Source organism: Rattus norvegicus, chromosome 9 (assembly GCF_036323735.1).
Source record: "Rattus norvegicus strain BN/NHsdMcwi chromosome 9, GRCr8, whole genome shotgun sequence".
Taxonomy (NCBI): domain Eukaryota; kingdom Metazoa; phylum Chordata; class Mammalia; order Rodentia; family Muridae; genus Rattus; species Rattus norvegicus.
Window position 1 is genome coordinate 83,930,826 of NC_086027.1, and position 21,910 is coordinate 83,952,735.

General features: G+C 47.7%; 1 protein-coding gene and 1 long non-coding RNA gene across 19 annotated transcripts in view; one reads left to right on the top strand and one right to left on the bottom strand.

Moving 5' to 3' along the window:
* Cfap65 (cilia and flagella associated protein 65) overlaps positions 1-11,987 on the bottom strand; it is a 34,931-nt gene extending 22,944 nt beyond the window's left edge. For 4 of the 14 annotated variants that reach the window (XR_005489209.2, XM_063267906.1, XM_063267910.1 and 1 more), the window contains exons 1-11: positions 9,963-11,844; positions 9,531-9,705; positions 8,260-8,444; positions 5,634-5,736; positions 4,670-4,836; positions 4,355-4,554; positions 3,863-4,008; positions 3,209-3,431; positions 2,583-2,848; positions 1,546-1,755; positions 980-1,354 (exon numbers count right to left, since the gene is read on the bottom strand). Coding sequence is in view for 13 of the 14 variants with exons in the window: in XM_063267906.1 (XP_063123976.1) it covers positions 980-1,354; positions 1,546-1,755; positions 2,583-2,848; positions 3,209-3,431; positions 3,863-4,008; positions 4,355-4,554; positions 4,670-4,836; positions 5,634-5,736; positions 8,260-8,444; positions 9,531-9,629 (1,974 nt within the window). In the remaining variant the exon portion in view is untranslated. The other 10 variants (XM_063267908.1, XM_039084646.2, XM_039084645.2 and 7 more) reach the window with 9 other exon arrangements.
* Positions 11,959-20,814, top strand: LOC102549980 (uncharacterized). 5 transcript variants are annotated; one of them, XR_005489210.2, is made up of 6 exons: positions 11,959-12,290; positions 13,156-13,223; positions 14,834-14,929; positions 18,184-18,267; positions 19,625-19,792; positions 20,439-20,814. It is a non-coding gene; the product is annotated as an uncharacterized LOC102549980 (long non-coding RNA). The 5 variants fall into 5 exon arrangements; XR_005489212.2 differs by lacking the exon at positions 14,834-14,929 and having other exon boundaries at positions 11,978-12,290; XR_005489211.2 differs by lacking the exon at positions 13,156-13,223 and having other exon boundaries at positions 11,978-12,290.
* The last annotated feature ends 1,096 nt before the right edge of the window (positions 20,815-21,910 follow it).

Consider the following 21,910-nt stretch of genomic DNA (forward strand, 5'->3'; position numbering starts at 1 on the left):
GAAGCAGAAAGATTGCAACAAGTTGAGGCCAGCCCTGACTGTATAGTGAAAGAAACCCTGTCTTGAAAAACAAACAAAACAAAAAACAAAACAAACAAAATACAGAAGATAAAAAACAAAAAAACCCCACAAACTACAAAATAAAAACAATGTTTCTGCTTTGGGCACCTTCTTCGAGAACTAGTAGCCAGAGACCCCTACCCTACCCGCCCTGCCTCCCACCCCAGGGACAGCTCCTCCCAGGGCACTAAGATTTTCCAGTGTGCTTGATCCCTGGGGGAAGGGGAGGGAGGGAGACCACACAGAAGTGAGACTCAGAAGGGCCAAGTCAGAGCATGAGCCTGGGAGGATAAAACCAGAAGAGGGCACTGTCTAGCCAAGGAAAACAGTAGAAGCTGCAAATACAGAGGCAGATGCTCAAAGCCAACCACTGAACTAAGAACGGGGTCTCCATTGGAGGGGTTAGAGAAAGGACTGAAGGAGCTGAAGGAACTTGCAACCCCACAAGAACAACAATACCAACCAACCAGAGCTCCCAGGGACTGAACCACCATCCAAAGAGTACACATGGACAGACCCATGGCTTCAGTTGTGTATATAGCGAAGACGGCCTTGTTGGGCACCAAAGGGAGGAGAAGCCTTTGGTCCTGCCAAGGCTGGACCCCCAAGTGTAGGGGAGTGTCAGGGAGAAGTGGTGGGAAGGGGTGGATGGGTGGGTGGGGGAACACTCTCATAGAAGAGGAGGGAGGGGGATGGGATAGGGGGTTTATGGATGGGAAACCGGGAAAGGGGATAACATTTGAAATGTAAATTTAAAAAAATCCCATAAAAAATTGGGAAAAAAACAAAAAGAAGAAGCAGCAGCTTCTTGGAGAAGACGGGCCCCATAGCCACTACTCATCCTTGTGACCAGACTCTGCCGTTCACGTTCCAGGGAGAGACTTGATTCCCACAGTTGTTTTGGTCTGTATGCACACACCTTATAAATGGCGAAGGCTTCTAGTTCCACAGCGTAGAGGCAGTTGGGGGAGGGCGGCTGGAAATGCAGACGCAGGGCTACAGACTTGAGTGGGGGCACGTCACTAGTGACTGGGGTCACCCAGAAAGGGCAGTCAGATCTGTGAGTCCAGACCACGGTGATCTTGCCCTTGGTATAGTTCCTCAGGCACAAAGGAACAGGGTTGGGGGCCTCAGGCCCAGGGCAGGCACCAAAGTCCACATCAATAGGTTCTAGACTGACAGCTGGGGGAAAGATGGCCAGGTCCCTGGTGCCGTCAAAAAAGTACTCCATCATAGGGGGGATATTGGGGTACGTTTGGGCAGTCAAATCCTCCAGATCCTGCATAGGGAGAGACTGGGACAGGGTTCAAATGTCATTCTTCTTGCTGCTGACTCTCTTCAACTCCCTCCTTTCCAGAAAAGACTTCAAGTGCTCCATGTAGGTCATCCCCAGTTACAGTAGTGTAGGGCACAGGCCTGCTCAGTGACTTGCTAGGGAGGGATGGGGATCCTGGAGAGAGCAGCCTGCCTCTGTGTGGGGCTCACCTCACATACCTCAATGGGCAACATGAGGGCCCCATTCTCATCCCGTTCCAGCTTTTTCTCCTTTAGCATGGCAGCCAAGATGTCAGGAGGGTAGAGGGTTAGGCCCCGCGCCAGGTGTGTTCGGTACCAGGTGAGGTGCTGAGGCCTCAGGATGGCTGGCTTGGTGCTCTCTGAATGGCAGGTCCCAATCAGGTCCAGAAATAGTGGGTCCTGTGACATTTGCCAAGCAAGTCAGAACCCAGAATGGGTGGTGAGGTAAGGGGAAGTGGGTGTTGGACAGAGGATGGTCTGGGAGCAGAGGCTGAAGGGTGGTGGTCAGGGGATCATCTTGAGAGCTGTCTGCTAGTTGAGGAGATCGTGTTATCCCAGGGCAAGTCAAGGGGAGAGCAGCCTAGACCTGGAGGTAGGGCGCTCAGCTATTGCCTGCCCTTCTCCCACTACCCATGATTCCTGGGCATTCTCCTGCCGATGAGTGACAACTGGGAGCCTCTCAGATCCAGCATTTAGCCCACCCACGGGCGGAATGGCAGAAAAGCATGTCTGTTCTGTCCCTTCGTTCCAAGGCCTCCCAGAGCTCATGCTGCTCTCGTGAGAACCAGGCAGAGAAACCCTTCCCTAGGTAGAGGGGTTGATCCCAGAGCCCAGCTGATGGAGGATCCTAGGCTACATTTCAGGTTCAATTACACATGCCCTCGGAGGCTGGGTGAGAGGTCTCCCCTCCTCATGGGCCTGAGCGGGGTGGTGTCTAAGGCTTCCCCTTCCCAGCTCACTGGCTGGCAGCAGTGACATCAGAAGCAGCAGAGCCTATGGCCCGAGGGCAGTCAAAGAGAACTTGGCACGGCCGCCTGGACCAGTGAGCTTTCAGTACCCTGGCCACATTCTGCCCCTAAAGCCATGGCAGAGGTTCTAAAGGGAGATATGACCCAATCAGATCCCTTAGAAGTTCTGCAAAGCGGAGAGTGCCCACCAAGCCTCCCCTTCATGTCTTGAGTCTCGGGGCCTCCTCCCCATATTGTGGTCCCTTCTCCATCACTTACCTGGTGGTGGATGAGACAGGCCACCCTCCGGAAACAGATGATGGGGTGAGTGGGCTGGTAGGCACAGTGCAGGGTCATACGGGTCTTGCCTGCCAGGGTTCCAAAGGCGGGCCTGATGCTGAAGACACTGTCCTGGCAGTCAATGTCAAACTGGAAGTGAGCCGGGCAGTTGGACCGGTTCTCAATCCACAGAGTCTGCTCCGGGTGCTCCCCGAGCTTCACCCAGTTGAAGTTGACACAGCAATGTTGCAGTGCTATATCAGGACCTAGGCAGAGGAGACGGGTCCTTGTGGGAGGGCCTTGCCCTTTGGGTGGGCTGGGGTGCCAGCCTCAAAAGATATCTCAGATGAAGTCCCACTGCTTGGATGGAGTGATCCCTAGAGCCAGATGGCCAGGCTGGATAAGGCCCAGGACCCCTGCAAAATTTCCATCATTACTGTCTGGAAAGATGGGATCACCGGGTAGCCACGGTGCTTCCCCACAATGGCCACCAGGGGGCAGCAGACACTCGGGGGTCCCGGGATCACGAGGCCCGGGACCAGGAAGCAGACCAAGAGCTCAAGGGAATGACTCCCTACTGGGATGCTCATGTTCTGGTGAGCACCACATCCTGGGATGGCCATTACCTCTACAGAAACCAACAACCTGGAGCAGAGTTTGGGTGGCACAGCCAGAAGGCACGATGGAGAAGTAGTCTATGGCTTTGCTGTCCAGGGTCTTGGGGTGAAAGAACAGTGACACACATTTCTTCTCCCCTGGGGGCACAATGCCTTGGCTAGTGGGACATGAGAAGCTTTGGTCTTTGGCCAGCATATCTTCAGCCATTTCAATCTTGAAGGGGGCGTTAACCTGTAGAGCCAGGGGTTCAGGGAAGGAAAGGTTCTAGTCACAGTTTGGGCGGTCTGTGCATCATACTGATGAAGCCATATGAGGGATCAGGGACAAGTGGTATCCATGCTGGCCTATGCAAGTGTTGGGTAACACTATGAGAAAGGGGCTACTGTGTTTACCCAGAGTGGGAGCATCTTTTCCTTCTCCCAAAGGTAGCATGAGAGCCAGCCTTAGGCCTGGGGTCAGGATGCTCAGTGGGCTACAGGACACGTGAACCCAGACTCCACTGAAAGGGGAGACAGCTGTTGACATCTCGTGTTCTAAGTTTGTGACATGCAAGGCTTTGGGACTGAGGGTGGGTAGGAAGGGGATCTGTAAGTGTACCCAGGCTTGGGGCCCCCGAGCCTTGCCCGTTCGTGCTTTTCTATCCCTTCCCAGTGCATACACACCGCTGATGGATTATACAGTCTGATTTGCCGCTCTGCGACGCAGCCCACGGAGACATAGCCGAAGTGTATCACCTTCTGGAAGCCTTCTGGATCCTGGTCCTCTAGCTGCTTGTGCCTTATGCTCACCAGCAGCTGTGCACATTTAGCTGGGGCAGGGAACGGGGAATGTCTTGGGGAGAACCTACCAGGGCCTCTACAGCTCCAGCTGAACAGTCCCTACAAGACGTTAGGTATCGTCCCGCCCCCGCCCCCACCCCACCCCGACTCCGCCCACACCGACCCACGACTCCGCCCCCGCCCCCACCCTTCCCCCGCCCCCGCCCCCACGGACACCCGCTTCCACTCCCACCCCCACCCGGGGGAGGGATAGTCTGTGATTTAATGGAAAATAAAGCCTAGGGCAAGTGGAAGAGCAAGTAGGAAGGCAGTAGGACCTGTGGGGGCACGCTCAGGGAGGGCTAAGGAGGCTGTCTGGTAGGAAGGCAGGCTTACCTGCAGCCTGTATGTGGATGCTGTTCTTCTGTTTGCCACTCTTTCCGTACCAGCACAAGGCCTCGACTTCATGGATGACAGCTATGAGGGGCTCAAAGGTCACTTTGATCTTACAACCCAGGCCTGGCTCCAGTAACCCCGTAGTGGGAAGTATCTGGAATGGGACTGGGACTTCCCAGGTGAAGAAGGTGGGCAGGTCCCTAAGAGTGAGGGGGTAGGTCAGGTCTTGGGGTCCTGCTGGCAGGAGCCTGTCTCCCCTGCTCACTACAGTTCTCCCCCCCGGGGGCTGCTATCTCTACTTCAGGGTCTTCTCACCCCACATTGCTCAGACAGAACCAAGTCTCCACTGTGTCCCCAATGGCGCACATGGGCAGTTGCAGAGATGGCGGACAGACTAGCTTGTAGCAAGGCAAGCTGGCCTTCAAGGCCACACAGAATACCCCCTCTTCTTTTTCAAACCACAACTGGTCCGTGTATTCCTTCTGCAGGACAGGAGGTAGAGAAAGAGGCAGTTACCAGTGAGTGGCGTTCAGGTAAGAACCAGGGATCGTGCATCCCACTCCTGCTAAGCCAGCCAGCCCTCCAGTGAATCCCGGGCAGGAGACCTGGACTGTAACCCACCATGTCAGAACTTCCTGAAGGCTTACATTGTCTTGGCCTCTGAGAAACAAAGCCATTTTTGTGGGAAACAAGGAATTCTGAGGAGCCAGGTGCAATGGCATTTCCCTGTAATCAAAGCTGCTCAAGAACCTGAGGCAGGGGGATCCCCTGAGCCTAGAGGTTCCAGGATAACCTGGGCAACATAGCAAGGCTGTAACTCAATATATTAAGCCTCAAAGAGGAACCTTGCAGGGAGTAAGGGCCTAATGAATCAGGAGCTTTCTGGGGAAAATTACAGCCTTCCTGACCCCATGCCCAATGGGAAACACCCCTTTATTGAACAAGATCAAGGTCTGAGCCTTTTTTGGGGTCTTCCTAAGCTGTAGATTTTTTTAAATTTTATTTATTTTTGTTTGGTTGGTTGATTATATTTCTAAGACAGGATCTCACTTTGTAGCTTGAACTTATTATATAGACCAGGATGGCCTTAACCTCAGAGAGATCCACCTGCTCCTGCTTCCCAAATGCAGAGTGTACAGGTGTGTGTGTGTGTGTGTGTGTGTGTGTGTGTGTGTGTGTGTGTGTGTGTAAATCCCTGTTGTTCAGTCAGTCTTCCTACTCTGAGGTCTCTGTGCTCTTGCCCTTCCCCACATTGCGTTGCTTGTCTGGCAGATCTTACCGCTTCTAGAGGTCGGAAGACAATGGGGAGTGTGAGTGCTATGCCTGGGCTCAGGAAGATAGGCTGTGGGATCATAGTGAAGAAGAACTTGGTCTTGGGAGGCCTGTGGAGAAGAGCCAGGTGGTGAGCACATCCGAGCTGGCCTCAGAACCACCAAAGGAAGCTGGAAGATTGAAGGAGCTCATTAAGGGGCCACACTGGAAGGGGACCTATGTCTTCCTCCTCCTTGTAACTTCATTTTTTGAGACAAGAGCTCATGTAGCCCAGGCTGGCCTTGAAATTGATATGTAGCCAAATGTGACCTCTGCCTTCTAACCTGTATCTACCTTCCTAGTGCTGGGATTTCAGGCTGGTTCCACCATGTCCAGTTTATACAATGTTAAGAGATCAAATCCAGGCTTTGTACATGCTGGGCAGTCTACCAAACATGCTACATATCCTCAGGTCCTTCCCACCATACACACATGTATGTATATGCATGTACACATATTCGTGTACACAGTTCAGATTTTTGCTTGGAGACAGGGTCACATGTAGCACAGGCTGGCCTCAAACTTGCCATATGAAGCCTTCAACTCCTCCTGATCCTCCAAGCATGTGCCACCATCCCTGGATCCCTACTCCTCCAGTTATTCAAACCAAGATTCATGTCTGTCTGAAGATGATGGTCGTGGAGAGAGCTAGGATGCATTGTTCTGACTTAAGAGGGACCCAGCAGCAGAGCACAGGAGCAACAGACTTTGAGGGTGTTACAAAGAACACGATGTTGGCAATGACTGCACCAGTGGCCTGGTAAGTGTGGATGGAGCAAACACCTTTACAGAAATGCAATGTACAAAACCAACCTGAGAATCAGTCAATCGATTTTATGGTCACGCCACCCAAAACCATTGAAGAAATGGAAAAGGTAGGCAGGAATGTTCCCATAAAGAACACACTAGAACAAATGAATCACAGCAAGCACTTCCCAGCACTAAAGGAAAGACACTCCAGTTCTAAACTCTTCAGGAGAATACAGAAACACTCCCTGATGTAGACTTTGAAACAAGTGTATGTTATTATCAAAATCTAACAGAGGCAGAACAAAACTAGATGAAATTTAGTCAGAAACAAATAGTAGGAGGAGGAGGGGGTGGTGGGGGAGGAGAAAGGAAGGAAGGAGGAGGAGGAGAAGGAGGAGGAGGAGGAGGAAGAGGAGGAGACAATAACAATGTTGGAATTATCCAGATATGCATGATTAGTTTAATGCAGGAAGTTAGTGGATATGATTTACCATATGAACATAGGGAAAAGACAAAACAAACGATACCCAATTAAAACCTGTTAGGGGCTGGAGAGGTGACTCACTGGTCGAGGTCACTTGCTGCTCCTTCAGAGGACCCAAGTTTGGTTCCCAGCACCTACACGATAGCTCACAACTGCCTGTAACTTCAGCTCTAGGAGATCCAAGCCCCCCCCCTTTTTGGCCTCAAGGTCACCCAATACATATACATGCATACACACGCAGGTGTACACACATATGTAGAAAACATAAAAGTCTTAAAAAACTTTTAAAAATATCAGAAAACCTAGCTAGTCGTGGTGGTTCATATTTGTAATCCCATCACCTGGGAGTCTGAGGCAAGAGGATTGCCACAAGTTCAAGGCCAGCCTGGACTATATAGTGAGTTCTTGGCCAGGCAGGCCTATGTTGTAAGATCCTATCTCAAAACAAACAAAAAAGTCAACAACCTTCAAAAAACTATCAACCAACAAATGACGAAGACAACTTTAAAGCACACCGCGTTTAGCCGGGCACAGTGACACTTATAGTGGAAGCACTTGAAAACCAGATGTAGGAGGACTTAGTACTCTAATGTGTCATTTCCCAAGTTCATTCCTGTGTTCAGCCAAACCCCAACGTCACACGCCAAAAGTTGGGTATATGTGTAGTGAGCTGATCTTTAAGTTTTTATGGAAGTTCAAAGGGATAAGAAGAACAGTGTGATCTTGAGAAAATGGAGGACTTCCATGACCGGATATCAAGTTTACTGCAAATTCTGCCAATTAACCCCAGGATTGTACTGGTAGATCAGAAACACAGTTCGGCAGTCAGTGTCATAGGGGAGACCATCAACTGGGGCTCACCAACACCGATAAAGGTGCTGAGAAAACTGCACATTCAGTTGAGGAATATATCGTCAAACCATCCACAAAAAGCAAGTACATATAGATAAAAGAAAGTCTCTTTAGAAAAATAGGAGTCCTGGAGGTGTATACAGAGAGATGAATTGCGTTTAAAAAGAAAAGGTTACAAAAAAGCAAATCAAATTCTTTCCTTTAAAGTTCTCCAGGTAAATTGGGCAGTATTGTTTAAAGATGCCAACACACGTGGCAAATTTATTTGGGAAAAGCAAGACAGTCATTAGAACAGGAGGCAGGACAGTTGCTCTCTGCAAGCAGGAAAGTCCCACAATGTGGGTGCCAGTTAGTTGCTATTCTAGGGTTCTTCATCCTGCACCTGATTTGATATTCTTCTGACTTGATGACCTTTTAAAAGTTGTTTTGTTTTCTTTTTAAGAGGAATCCACTTTGGGAGTTTGAGGACTCAGGTGCTAGGTCCCTCCCTGGTCCCTCATTCTGGTACCTGTACTTTAACTTCTGGGTTTTGAGGGAGAGATTTTTCAGAATCAGGGTCCTTGTGGTCTCCTTCCCCAGTTCCCAGCCTTTCCAGTGCAGCTCCTCAGGGACCTCAATGCCCCAGATCACCCTCTTCTTCATATCCTGCTGCTTCCTCACGACGCATAATTTCCTGGACAGGGGATCTATAAGCTGTTCGGGTGGCACAGGAGAAGAAAGGCCCATCAGCAGGGTCAGGATGCTGAGACCCAGGAAACAGATCTGAAGATTTCCCAGCTCCACCCTGCTTTAGCGCTTGAGGGATGATGAAGTCCCTTACTCACCTTTGGGCATAGTATTGCAGGATATATGATCACACTGTGAACCCCAAGATTGTGTTGTTTACTGGACAAACCTATTCCTAGTTATGGTGTAGCTCAGCCTTAGCACACACCTTTAATCCCTCTTGTTGGAATACAGACACATCCTTAGTACACATCTTTAATCCCAGACAATGAAAGTAAAGTTTGTAGAAGGAAGCACCCATGATGCTTAAAAATGATGTCTAATTTAGTGGCAGACAAAGCAACAAACCAGAGAAAGATTTGACAGAATAGGATACGCCCAACTCTCAAGAGGAGAGAGAAAGGAAAGAGAAGCCACTTGAGGGACAGTGCAGAAGGAGGGGGGCAGTTTTGTCAGGACAGTTATAGAGAGACAGGTTGCAGAGAGAAAACAAGCTAGACACAGTTGAAGACAGAATAAGCCAGAGAATGAGGAGGAGCCAGGAGATTAGAACAGATTGCCAGAGTTAGTTTGAGGTCAAGCAGAGCAACTCAGGAGAAGCTGAAAGAATCCAGTTTGAATCAGTCAGTGTGGCGAGGAGTTTGAGCTAGAACAGCTGAGTTGAACGAGCCAACCAGCGATCAGAAAGAACAAGAAAGGGTGAACTTCTTCAGCCGTAAGTCTCAGAGGCTGAAAACATTCTAGGCTTAGGTAAGATTGTATGAAGGCTATGGGCTTCCAGGACCAGGCCTAAGTTAGCAGACAGAGGCAGCAAGTCTCTGCGATGACAATTACATTAGGCGAATAAAAGTCACCTTTATAGCACTATAAACTAGTTCCCAGCACCCCGCCCCCTGCACTCGTCTGCCCAGGGCTCCATCTCGGGTGGGGGGGGGGTGAGTGCCAGAGTGTATATGGGAAAGTCATTCCCCCAGACTTTCACCCTATTGTACTGTTACCGTGCCCCTACTTGGTCTGGTCATTCATGATCCACTACCCCAGCCATACCCCCACCTGGGTAGTGACACTGCTACTTCCCAGTGTGCTGGCACTCAGGCACGAGTCATCATTCATAGTGTTCACAGTACAGTCTCCGCTGTCCCTGGTCCTCATGGTGTGGCCTTGGTTTGTGTAGGTGAGAATCTAGCCAAGCCAGAAATTCTTACCAGATCCTCATAGGAGTCTGGAGCTGAGAGAGGAGCAGAGGAGGAAGTGAGAAAGAGAGTTGTTGGAGGAGACTCCCCATAGTTGAGATGGTGGAGAGGTTCGCTCTTTACTTTGACAAGCGCTATTGATATGAGGTGGCGCCGTGAGCAACGAGGCTGAACACAAGGCCCAGAGCCTTGCTCAGTGGCCTAAAGTAGCACTCCAGACGCGACATGCAGGAGGGGTTTTGGAATAAAGGCTGGTGCAGCCCCTTTCTTCTGTGGCTACACGTGACATTACCTGGTGCTTTCTGTTGCTGTAATAGACACTAGGACCAAAAGCAACTTGGAAGAGCAAAGGGTTAATCTTATCTTACAACTCTCAGGAAAGTCAGGGCAGGAATTCAAGACAGGAGCCTGGAGGAGGGAACAATAGAGGGGTGCTGCTTACTTGTTTGCTCAGCTTGCTAGTTTGTTTGTTTTTGTTTGATTTTTAGACACAGCCTCACTATGTAGCTTTGGCTAGCTAGGAGCTTTATATGTGGACCAGGCTTGACCTGAACTCTTAGGGATCCAATTGCCTCTGCCTCCCAAGTGCTGGGCTTAAAGGAATGCACCACCACACTGAGCAGTGCATCTTTTTTTTTAAAAAAAATTGTGTGTGTGTGTGTGTGTGTGTGTGTGTGTGTGTGTGTGTGTGTCACATGCAGGTGGTGGTATTGGTGGAAGCCAGAGGGGGTCTTTAATCCCTTGGCTCTGGCTTTAGAGGCACTTGTGAGCCACCCAATATGTGTGTGTGTCGAGAATGAATATCTTAAGCACTGACTCCTCTCTCCAGTCCAGCACATCTTATATTCAGTTTCTCTCAATTCAGGCCATCCGAATTTCATACGCTCAATAGTTAAGGTTGCCTAGTAGCTGCCACACCAGACGGCAAAGCTGGAATACTTATTTTGAAATTATTTATGTATTTCACACTGTTCAGTATCCGTTTCACTTCTTTAAGTACGATTATCCCTATCCAAATAGTATCAATTTGAACTGGCCACCTACTGAGAACTAATAAGCCAGACAGTATTAAATTGTTTATGATTGCATGTGATTTGCCTTCTTTTCCCTGTTTTTGTTTTTGTTTTTGTTTTGAGACAATGTTTCTCTGTGTAACCCTGGCTGTCCTGGAACTAGCTCTGTAGATCAGGCTGGCCTCAAACTTTGAGATTCACCTGCCTCTGCCTCCTTAGAGCTGGGATTAAAGGCCTGCACCATCATGCCTGGCTGTGACTTGCTTTACATTTAATCTAAAAATCGCCTTCTTCAGGTTGGCGGCTGATTAAGCTCCCAATGTTATAATGTAACAACCTCATGACTACCTTGGGAGTTTACACATTTCCTGCAAACAATCTCATTCTCTCTCCACCAATGAGAGAAACCCTCTACTGACTCATTTGTTCCTAGAGGGTTCTTTAACCACTGGAAACCATCTCAGGTTCCCGCCTTCATCCTACCTGTTCCTTCACAGAGCATTTACCAAATAGGTCTGATACAGTAGGCACTGTGCTGGACAAAACAAGTAAGGTTTCTACCTCCAAATGTCAAGTGGGTGTTCAGACGGAACCCAAAAAATGCAAGCAGGAGGTAGGGAGGAGAGTTTTACATTTCTGTCCTTCATAGCTTTGCAGGCCTGCCCCTAGTCCCTGATCTTTCAGACATCAGGGGATTCAACAGACAGTCTGCCTCCCCCCTCTGAAAAAGTCCCCAAAAGCCAGAGAAGAGACAAAATAGGGTAAAAAAGTGGTCCAACCTGGGCTTAAGGCAGTAAGCATGGAGCCTGTTCGATGAGAAATAAAGTCATTTCCAACACTTCGCTGTGAAAAACCACCGTGCAGTTGTGAGGTTTTGGGGAGGGGGGTATTTTAAACCAACTTTCTAGTTTTCGGTGGTTGGGGAGATTTCACCAGCTTCTTTTATTTGCCTAATTTCCGATCTCAAAAGTTTCCAAAATGACCGGTGATAAAACTGGGACTGGGGTTAGCAGTAGGGAGGTGGTCAAGGAGAGCTGAAGAGGAAAGCGGTAAAACGAAGGGAGCAAAATTTACTTAGGGGGCTTCTTAGGGTCGCCCGGATCCCGTATCTAATTAATCTCTCCCACAACGAAAGGGCTTTCTGGAAAGGGGGGTCTTGGTACAGATACCTTCCTTGACACTTGTTCCTCTCGCTGGGCTCCAACGTTCAGAACTTATGCAAACGCCATGCTGACGTCTCCATAGATACGGGACGCGCGGGACACAGCGTCTCTTGGTATCCCATGGCAACGACGGCAACCCTAAAGAGCCAAGGTTCAGAGAAAGCGAATGAGTCCGTTTCTTTCTTTTGTTTTGTTTTTCTTTTTCATCTCATTTCTTTTCCTTTATTTTCTCTCTTTTTTCTTCTTCCCTTTTCTTTTTCTTCTTTTTTCTTTTTCTTTCTTTATATTCTTTTTCCTTTTGTGCTAAGAATTATTAAAGCTTTGAGCATCACTAAGCTACACACCCAGTCAACACCTGCTCAAATTTAATCTCCCTAATGTTAAGTCTTGAGTCCAAGACTCTCCCTGCTGTAGTATCAACTGTGGTCTTCCATTCCAGGCAAGGTAAACACACGATTCCCTCAATTTTCATGATGTCTTGGCAGTTATTACTTTAGTTGACAACCTTATTCATAGATTACTGTTGGGCTCAATATTCATAGATTACCTGAATGGGAGTCATTCCTAATCTCTTGATTAGACATTGATCTATATCAGAGCTTTGTTCCCCTTGATCACAGGGGTTCATTGAAAACCAGCCTCTGGTTATTTCTTATTTCATAGGATTTATTAAATGTGTTCCTTCTGCTGCCCGAAAGAAAATGTCTTTCACATTTTCTTCCAGGTGTCTTTTGGTCCAAAGGTAACTTAACTTGTTTGAAGAGAGACAAAAGTTAATGTATGAAGAAATTCTTTTTGTCTGTGCATTGGTGTGCGTGCCGTGGGAAAGGTATCATGGGGTGCAGACGATGGAGACAAAGACAAGAATCTCAAAGTTCATTCTCTGGCAATTAAAGAGTTTTACTGCCTGAACAGTGAACCCACTTCTTCTCAGAATGAAAGGGGTGTGGTATGGTTATAGAGGGAAAGTTTAGAGAGCTGGGGGCAAACCCAGAGGATAAACTAGCAGTTTGGAGGATTGGGGGTTCACTTATGGAGGTGGGCGAGGAACTGAAGTGACAATGTGACCTGAGTTGGCTTGAGGGATCACATGACCAGGGGAGGGCAGGACTGCTGCAAGAGAGGGCCAGGAGGTCAGTTAAGTCATGCCAGGCCGATTAAGCCTGGAATTCTCTTGGGATTAAGGAATGTGGAATTCAGTGCGTGTCTCGCTGGTTTCTCAGAATCTGAAGGCTGTACTTTGAACGTGAGGATGTTTCTGCTGTTTGGAGTTCCTATAATGATTTCTCCATTTTTGTTTTTCTTCAAGTTCTTTTTTAATCAGCCTGACTCAGCTGGGCCTTGTGGACAAAACAGTGGTGGTAAAAACGATCATAAGTGAGTGAGTGATAATGAACATAGTGGAGTAATGAATAGTAAAATCAATAGAAAAGAATACATGAAATTTCCTTTTCATATTTGTGCCAGAAAAGATTGAGAACACTGACTCTTGAAGCAGGATTGGGAGAAAACCTCAGGGATCCCAATAAGAAAAAACTGATGATAAAGAAATCAGACTTTTGGGGCTGGAGAGATGGCTCAGAGGTTAAGAGTACCAACTGCTCTTCCAGAGGTCCTGAGTTCAATCCCCAGCAACCACATGGTTGAAATATATACTTGAAATAAGCAATTCTTTAAAAAAATGAAAGAAAGAAAGAAACCAGATGTTTTGAGTCACGTGTTCCTCGGTCTCCTCCCCACGAGGAAGTTCTTCTTATACGTTGGTGAATTCTGGGCTAGGACAATGGAAGGACAGTTTCTTTTGTTACCAAGCCCTGTGGCCTGTGCTTCTGTGAAATTTTAACTGGCAGCTCTGAGGAGTGACTTCAATTGATGTGGGGACTCCCAAGGAGAGGCCCCCACATACTGGACTTTGCTCAGAAAGGTGAATACCCGGAGAGGCATGGTTGGGTGCTGGGTGTGAGGAAGCAGAAGCTGGGCTGGCCTTGGAAGCCCCCTTCTCAGTAGCTTAGATAGCTTAGCAGCTTAGAAGATGCTAGGCATCGGATCTGAGTGGCCATGTCCTCTTTAGACCCACAGACACAGGGGCCATTTGCTTTAAGGCTGTGAATGAAAGGGAATTATCAGGAAAGTGATAAGGACCAAACAAAGTATTGGGAAAAAAAGTAAGGATAGATGGGAGACCTGAGAGCCTGTCTGAAGCTTGGGGCTGGGGGACAAAACACAGTTATCAATCTGGGCTTCATTGCATACAAAATATCCTTGCTTCCTTCCCAAGTGTCTTCTCACCAGCTCCCCCTGGAATAGAGAAGATTCCAGACTGGAAAATCAGACAGGCCTGGGGTTAACCTTTGTTAATTTCTGGCTGTGAGGCTTTGAAAAGGTCACGATCTCTCTCTGCCCCTTGATTTCCTTATCTATTTGTTGTGGATTTTTTCTCTCTTGTTTGTCTGTTGATACAGGTCCTCATCTGGTAGACCAGGCTGGCTTCGTACTTGAAATCCCCTGCTTCAGTCTCTAGGTTATAGGCCTTCAACACAAAAGCTTTATTGGCTAATTTCCAAAGTACAGTGAGTATTTCATTGATTAAGCATATGAAAAGGGATGATCAAACACTATCTCCCTCTGATTTCTTTTTTTTTTTTTTTTGGTTCTTTTTTTCGGAGCTGGGGACCGAACCCAGGGCCTTGCGCTTCCTAGGTAAGCGCTCTACCACTGAGCTAAATCCCCAGCCCCTGATTTCTTTTTTTTTAAAAGACGTATTTCTTTATTATAAATAAGTACACTGTCGCTGTCTTCAGACATACCTGAGGAGGGCATCAGGTCCCATTACAGATGGTTGTGAGCCACCATGTGGTTGCTGGGAATTGAACTCAGGACCTCTGGAATAGCAGTCAGTGCTCTAACCACTGAGCAATCTCTGCAGCCCTCCCTCTGATCTCTGTACATAAGCCATGCAGTTTTCTGTGCTCTTCTCTTTCTGCCAGCCTCAGCCTCTGCAGTGCACCTAAAAGGGAGCATCTTCTCCTCTCCATAACCCCCTCTGTTTCTCCGAAGATGGAGGCTGCTCTTCCTGTGCTGAGGTGAGGAAAGCCAAACACGGTGTGCCTAAGTGCCAGGGATGCTCTGCTGACCAGACAACAAGACCACCCATCACTTGCAGATGAAAGGACTGCCCCTCCAAACTGAAGGGCATTTGATACATTTCCCATCGATATGACAAAACACTCATTAGAAGCAATTTAAAGGAAGAAGAATTTGTTTGGGCTCAAGACCTGAGAGACTCTAGTCCAGGATGGTGGAGAAGGCATGGCAGAGTTCACAGCAGTGGGGGCTTGTGTCTGGGCCTCCTCACATCTTGAAAGATCAGGAAACAAGGAAAAGGCATCTGGCTCTCTTCTGTGTTCCTTCTTTCTTTCCTTTTATTCTGCCCGGGGCCTCCTGACCATGGAATGGTGCCACCCACATTCACAGTGAACCTTCCCTACTAGTAAATCTCTCTGTAAACACCCTCGTATGCATGGCTCTTGAAGGAATCAGTCGGGCGGACAATGGAGATTAACTATTTCAGCTATCAGATGACAGGAGAATTCAAAGGACCAACTTGTGGGTTTCTACCTTTCCTATACGAACCACACCCCCTCATAGATAATGTTCTCCCTCCACCTACTCCTTAAACTACCACAGAGTAGATATTCATATGGGCCAAGAGTAAGGAAATAGAGGGGGAAAAAACACATGATATTTTGTCTTCTTAGAGAATTCAAGTTCAAGTCCTAGTTCCAACCTTCTCTTTGGTCTTTGTTTGTTTGTTTGATTGGTTGGATGGATGGATGGATGGTTTTTTTGTTTTTGTTTTTTTTCAACATTTTAAAAAGTTTATTTATGTATATGAGTACACTGTAGCTGTCTTCAGACACACCAGGAGAGGGCATCACATCCCATTACAGATGGTTGTGAGCCACCATGTGGTTGCTGAGAATTGAACTCAGGACCTCTGGAAGATCAGTCAGTGCTCTAACCTCTGAGCCATCTCTCCAGCCCTCTTGTTTTTGTTTTTGAAACAGGGTTTCTCTCTGTGTGGTCCTGGCTGTCCTGGAAGTTGCTCTGTAGATCAGGCTGGCTTTGAACTCAGAGATCTGCCTGGCTCTGCCTTCTGAGTGCTGGGATTAAAGGCATGTGGTTACATCTTTCAATAACTGGACAATGTGAGACACATTGTAAAACCTCACTTTACTCATCTGTAAAATTGGAACAAATGGGAGTTGTATTTAAAAAAAAACTTAAGCAGTAAAGTACGGGCACTGGATGTCTCAGACCTTGGGCCAGAGCAGTGTCCTAGAGCCCACATTTTGCCAGGTCTCGACTCTTTAGTTCTTCGCCATGGGATAGAGCCTGGGTATGTAGGGATAAAATTGAGAAACCATACTTGACAGTGTGTGGGGCTTTGGGGATGGGTCAATGGCTAGTAAAGTGATGCTATACTAGTTTCAACTCAGGGTTGAGGACAAAGTCTTACCTTATTAGCAACTGTATGCCCAGGTCTTTGTTTCAACATGACGTCCTTCGAGTCTGAGGTCTCCACTTATTGATCTTCCTCATTGGCAGAGGGCCTGTGGCATTTAACTGTCCGTCTCTTTCTGCCCACGTGGTCTTCTCCTGGCTCTCCAGTTCCCTGCTTACTTGAGGCACCAGCACCACGGACAGCTCCAAGGTCCTGGCCATCCCCCCTTCCTCTCTCCCAGCTTTCTAGCATCTCTTCCCCAAGTGTCCAGAGTACAAAATGAACCGAAAGAAGGTAGGGCAGGAGAGTGGGGGTGCTTAGGAAAGAGCCTGGGGTCATCAAAGTAAATGTGAACTCAACCCCGCCACTTACTCTAAGAGCCTTCGCCTTTTTAAGACCCTCCCCAGTCTCCTCATCAGTTGTGATGACTAGCATTAACTGTCAGCTTGTCAGGATCTAGCCTCACTTAGGAGACAAGGCACACCTGTGAAGGAATATCTAGATGAAGCAGAGGTGGGAATATCTAGGTGAAGCAGATCTGCCCACTGTGGGTGGCAACATTCCTTAGACAGACATTCGTTGCTATCTGCTTCAAACTTCTCCCATTTTGACTCACCATGCTGGTCACCATGCTAGACTGTTCCCTTGAACTGTACACTTTTACCATTACACTATTTTTGGTAGGGTGTTTTTATCATAGCAATAGGGAAAGAAACTAAGACGTCTACCAACAGAGAAAACTGAGTTTCAAACTCATGAAGCATGAGATACAAGACTTCCAAAAAGAGGGCTTGGTGGATAAGAGTGCTGGCTGCTCTTCCAAAGGATTTGAGTTTGATCCCCAGAGCCTACCTGGTGGTTTATACTTATCTATGCCTTCAGCCCCAGGGGATCGGACACTGTCTTCTGGCCTCTATATATGCAGTCCACTCATTCATATACATCCATACATATCAATTTTTAAAAAATAAGATTTAACAACAACAAACAAGACAAACCATTTCTGATCAAAACCTTCCTAAAATAAAGATATCTAAACATGACAGTGGTCTTCTCTTGGATGTGAAAGACCTCCTGGACCAAGATGGCAAAAGAGCTCACTTCTGGTTTATGCACAAGGTTCTGTCTTCATTAGAATTTTTTTATCATACCAGTTTTCATTATTGGTGCTATTAACCTTACTCTCTTTGCTAAAGTTTGTCTGCCAAAATTTTCCAGTATAAACTTGCTACTTTATCTACTTATTAGATCTTAATCCTGACCACTGTTTGCTCCTTTTAAGATTAAGAGATTAAAACTGGGAGCAAGATGGTTCAGCGGGTAAAATGCTTGCTGTGCAAGCCTGACAATGAGTCCGATACCCAGAATCACATTAGAATGATGTGCAGAGGGCACACTCCCATGCTGACAGTTGATGTGGCCTGCTGGTCAGGGGCTCTGTTAGACCATGGACCAGAGCACCCAATCCAGGTGGAACCACACAGAAGCCATACAGCTTCCTTGTTAGCTGTTACTTAGCTTCAGACCAGAGCCGGCATTTCCTGAGGATGCAGAATAGCAGAAAACTTATGGGTATATTTTAAGCACCCCATACCTAAGCCCACAGCATTTAGGATGTTCCTTCCCAAGGGCCATCTTTTTCTAACAGTTAACTAAAGGACTCCTGGTCCTTGAGTTCGTGGGTAGGAGCATCGTCTTCTTGTACCCCTGAGATGGACTCGCCAGTTCTGATCTAGGCTCTGCAACTGTATTTAGGAAATCAACTTCACTTCTCCAGGCCTTAGTCTCTTCGTATGCAAACGAGGAAGTAATGCTTTCCTCACTTGTGTTTAGGACTTGAAGCTGATGTGAATAGTGCGTCTAGCACACCTGATCTATAGGAAGAGTTCCCGACTGGAAGACACGAGCACACACGAGGTACTTCCTCCCTGGGAAGTTGTTCATCTTCGAAATGGTCATATTCATTCACCTATTTTGTCTCTCCCTGGGATGACAGAGTTTTTAAGGGGGCTGTGGGTAGGATTACACCAGAGACAAACATACCCTGACTAGAATAGGAAGGCCCCCGTGTCTCTGCCCATCTCGGGGAGATGCATGCGTGCGTGCAAGGCAGTGGGTGTGGCTAAGGGCGGTGGAACACACAGGGCTGGGCTGCTATCTACCCATAGAAGCCTTATCAGATCAGGGCTGGCCAGGTTCAGCCTAAGAAACAAAGAGGCTTTGAGAAGCTGACTGGGGTGTGGGATGTGGCGCTGAGCCTCAGCAGGTGCAGCCATCCAGAGGCCAGAGGGCACAGGGCACGGGGTGGTGGGAGCTTTATCTGCACAGAGGAACCCTCTGGAGTGAAAAACAGGACGTGTGCTCCCACCAACAGCCTCCATTACTAGAATCTGTCCTCCGTGGACAGTTGTATTGGGCAGGTCACATAGGCTGTTTGCCCTGCCACTGCCACAGTTCCTAGTTCCCACCCCACATCCTAGTCTCCCTCTGACACCTGTCAGAGGCTCCAGTCATTATGTCCTTCTACCCCCGGCGGTGCCCTGAACCTCCCTTCCACATTAGCTCCTGATAATCCACCACCTCCCTTTGCCCAAGTAATACAGGACCATAAAGACCCAGCCTTATTTCTTTATAATGGAAGGTGCCTACTTCTGTTTCCCAGGTGCTAGACCACCACCTAAAGGGCCATTGCCTAGGTTCAGCTCTAATAAAAACAGGGTCCACCCACTGTCAAAAGCCCTCAATGCATGCAAGAGGAGAGGAGCAAAGCCCACACGGCTTCCAATGAGCCATGCCCAGACCGATCTTGAACCAAGAGAGAAAGCTGCAGGAATGGCTTGGGGTAGCTACATTTAGAGAGGCCCCAGTACAGACAAGAATCTAATTGCACTGGGTCTCCCACTGAGGGCAGTCTTCCCAGGCAGCCCCAGAAACCCCACAACTAGGAAGTTCTCTAATTTTGTTTCCTGAACCCCAACCCTCCAGATCTCACTATGCCCAGGTCTCTCTCCCTCACTCCCAGGACATGTGGACAGAGGTATAACTTGAGTTTCTTCTCCATCCATTTTCAAGGTATGGGGGTGCAATGGTTCAATTTAAAAATCTGTGTGTTATAAAAATAATCCTCAATGTATCATTGCCAAGAGTGTGAGATACCTGTAATTACATCAGGAGGACTCCGCTCCTCGCATGCATAAATGCCTACATCCTGGTGATAGGTTAGTCACTGCACGCGAGGCCCCAGTGATAGAACGCGTCTGACTTCTTCTTTCAGCCCTCTTGCCATCTGGCATTCTGCCACTGGCTGGCACAGTACAGAAGCCCTCCCCAGATGCCAGCACCTTGAGAGTGGACACCCAACCTCAGGAACTGTGAGGAGGAAATGACTTTTCTTCGCTAACTACTCTACCTGTAGTCATCTCTCATGGTGGCACTAAATAAAGTAAGATGGGGGGATACAGGCAGAGTGGGTGTGGGGAGAGGGGTACGGGCAGAGAGAGCAGAAGCCTGGGCTGGGAGGTCTCGTGTACACGGGAGAACTAGTTTTCAGAAACAAGGAGGTAGAACGTCTTTATCTGAAGACTCTCCCAGGCAGCCACTGAGTCCAAATGGCACTTGTGGGTAGGAGAGGTGAAATCCACAATTAAAAGCCCCGTGTTACTTGGTCCTTTCCTGAGATTCCTCCTATCTTGCCTTCAGTCTTTAGTGTTGTCATTTGAATATCTTCAATCTATCGCTTCTTTTTTTGTAACCCTATGGCCAGTTCCCCAGTTCAGGTTACCTACTCTTCCTCCAGCTAATGGACCCCTCCTACCATGCTGCCTGTTCCTGCTAATGTCTCTTCCATATAGAAGCCAGGGAATCTTTTAGAAACTCAGCACATGAGCCCAGTCCTGCTTTAAACCCTCTGGGCCCTTTCGTAGACCACAGGCAGTTTCCCCTGACTCCTGCTATCTTGGTGATGAAGATGGTGGTCACCATTATCATAATTATTAATTTTTGTTTTGTTTTCTCTCCTCTCTGATCTATGTCCCACTCCTCCTTTCTCTTCCCCCTCTCCATCTCCCTCTGTCCTCCATGACCTGGAGGACATATTCTCCAACTGTCAAGATAACCTGATCTACCAGATAGAAAGTCTACCGGGAAAGAATGAGAAAGATGACGGACAAGGACCATCACTGGCATCACTTCATACTTCTCATTAGAGAAGAGCTTTGGGCATTTTAGCCTGGTGAGCACAAATCTGCCGGAGAGAGATGGGTCCATTCTAGACGTGCCAACATAACAAACTTCCAACCATGCTAGATCACAAGTTCGACCCAGGAAAAGAAAGCCCATGTCAATGGTGGGCCAGAGAAGGATACAAACTCCTTGCTGTTTCGTCCCCAGTGTGCTATCATTTTTTGAAAATGGCACGTGGTATTGTTATAAGCATTAAAAAAGGCTGCATGTGTAACGTGTAAAGTGCTTAGCAGTGGTCCTTGTGAGATGACAACCTGTGGGACATATGTCACGGACCCCCCGAGCAATGATTACTTCTTGGTTTGCTTGCTTGTTCACTTCATGGCATGTTCTTGCTATGTAGCCCTGCCTGGCCTAGAACTTGCAACGACCCTCCTGCCTTTGCCTTCTGAGTGCTAGAATTATGGCTATGTGCTACCATTCCCAGCCAAAGATGCTTATGTTTTTGTCTTGAAACAGGGTCTCACGACATAGCCCAGACTGACCTCCAATTCATGATCCTTTTGCCTCAGCCTCACTGGGACTATAGGTATGTGACACCTTGTCTGGTTCAAGAACATTGGTTTGCATGGTTTTTCTGATCTCCCTGCTTTTCGCTGGACAGCACGGCCTATTGTTTAGTTGATCTGACTTATGCAGGGAAATCTGCTTTAGGCTGGAGGGACTGAAAATGAAGATCGCTACTCTGTCTTGGCAACAAACTGAGTCTTCTCTAGACGCAGCAGCACTGGTGTGGTTTTGATAGGAAATGGCCCCCACCTTATGAAAGCTTGGTCTCAGATAGTGGCACTAATATTCAATGATGAGTTTATAATTGAATGGGCTGTGAGAAGGTGGGACCCAAGTGTAGGAAGTATGCTGGAGGCATGCTTCTGAAGGTCTTGACCCCAGACCCTCTACCCTCTCTGTCTCTGTTTCCCAGATGTCATGAGGGGACTGTCAGGATACAGAATGGAACTTCAAAGACCATGAGACAAGATAAACCATTTCTTTTGTTTTTCTCAAGTTTTGGGTTTTTTGTTTGTTTGATTTTTTTTCTGGTGGCTAAAAGCCAACCCGTTCGCAGGCTATTCGCTATGTTTGGGATATTTATAAAAATTAATTCCTGGGCCTCACTTTAGAGCTATGAAGACAGAAGCCTTGAAGTGAGGGACACCTTTAAATGGCCAGGGAATTCTGATGGCTGACAGATGCTAGTTAATAGACCTCTGACATACCCAAGAACGCAGAATGGGCCGCCAAGAAACATGAATTCCATAGACACTCTCCTTCCTCATACTTCAGTTCATTACCAACAGAAGAGAGTCTAGAACCTAGG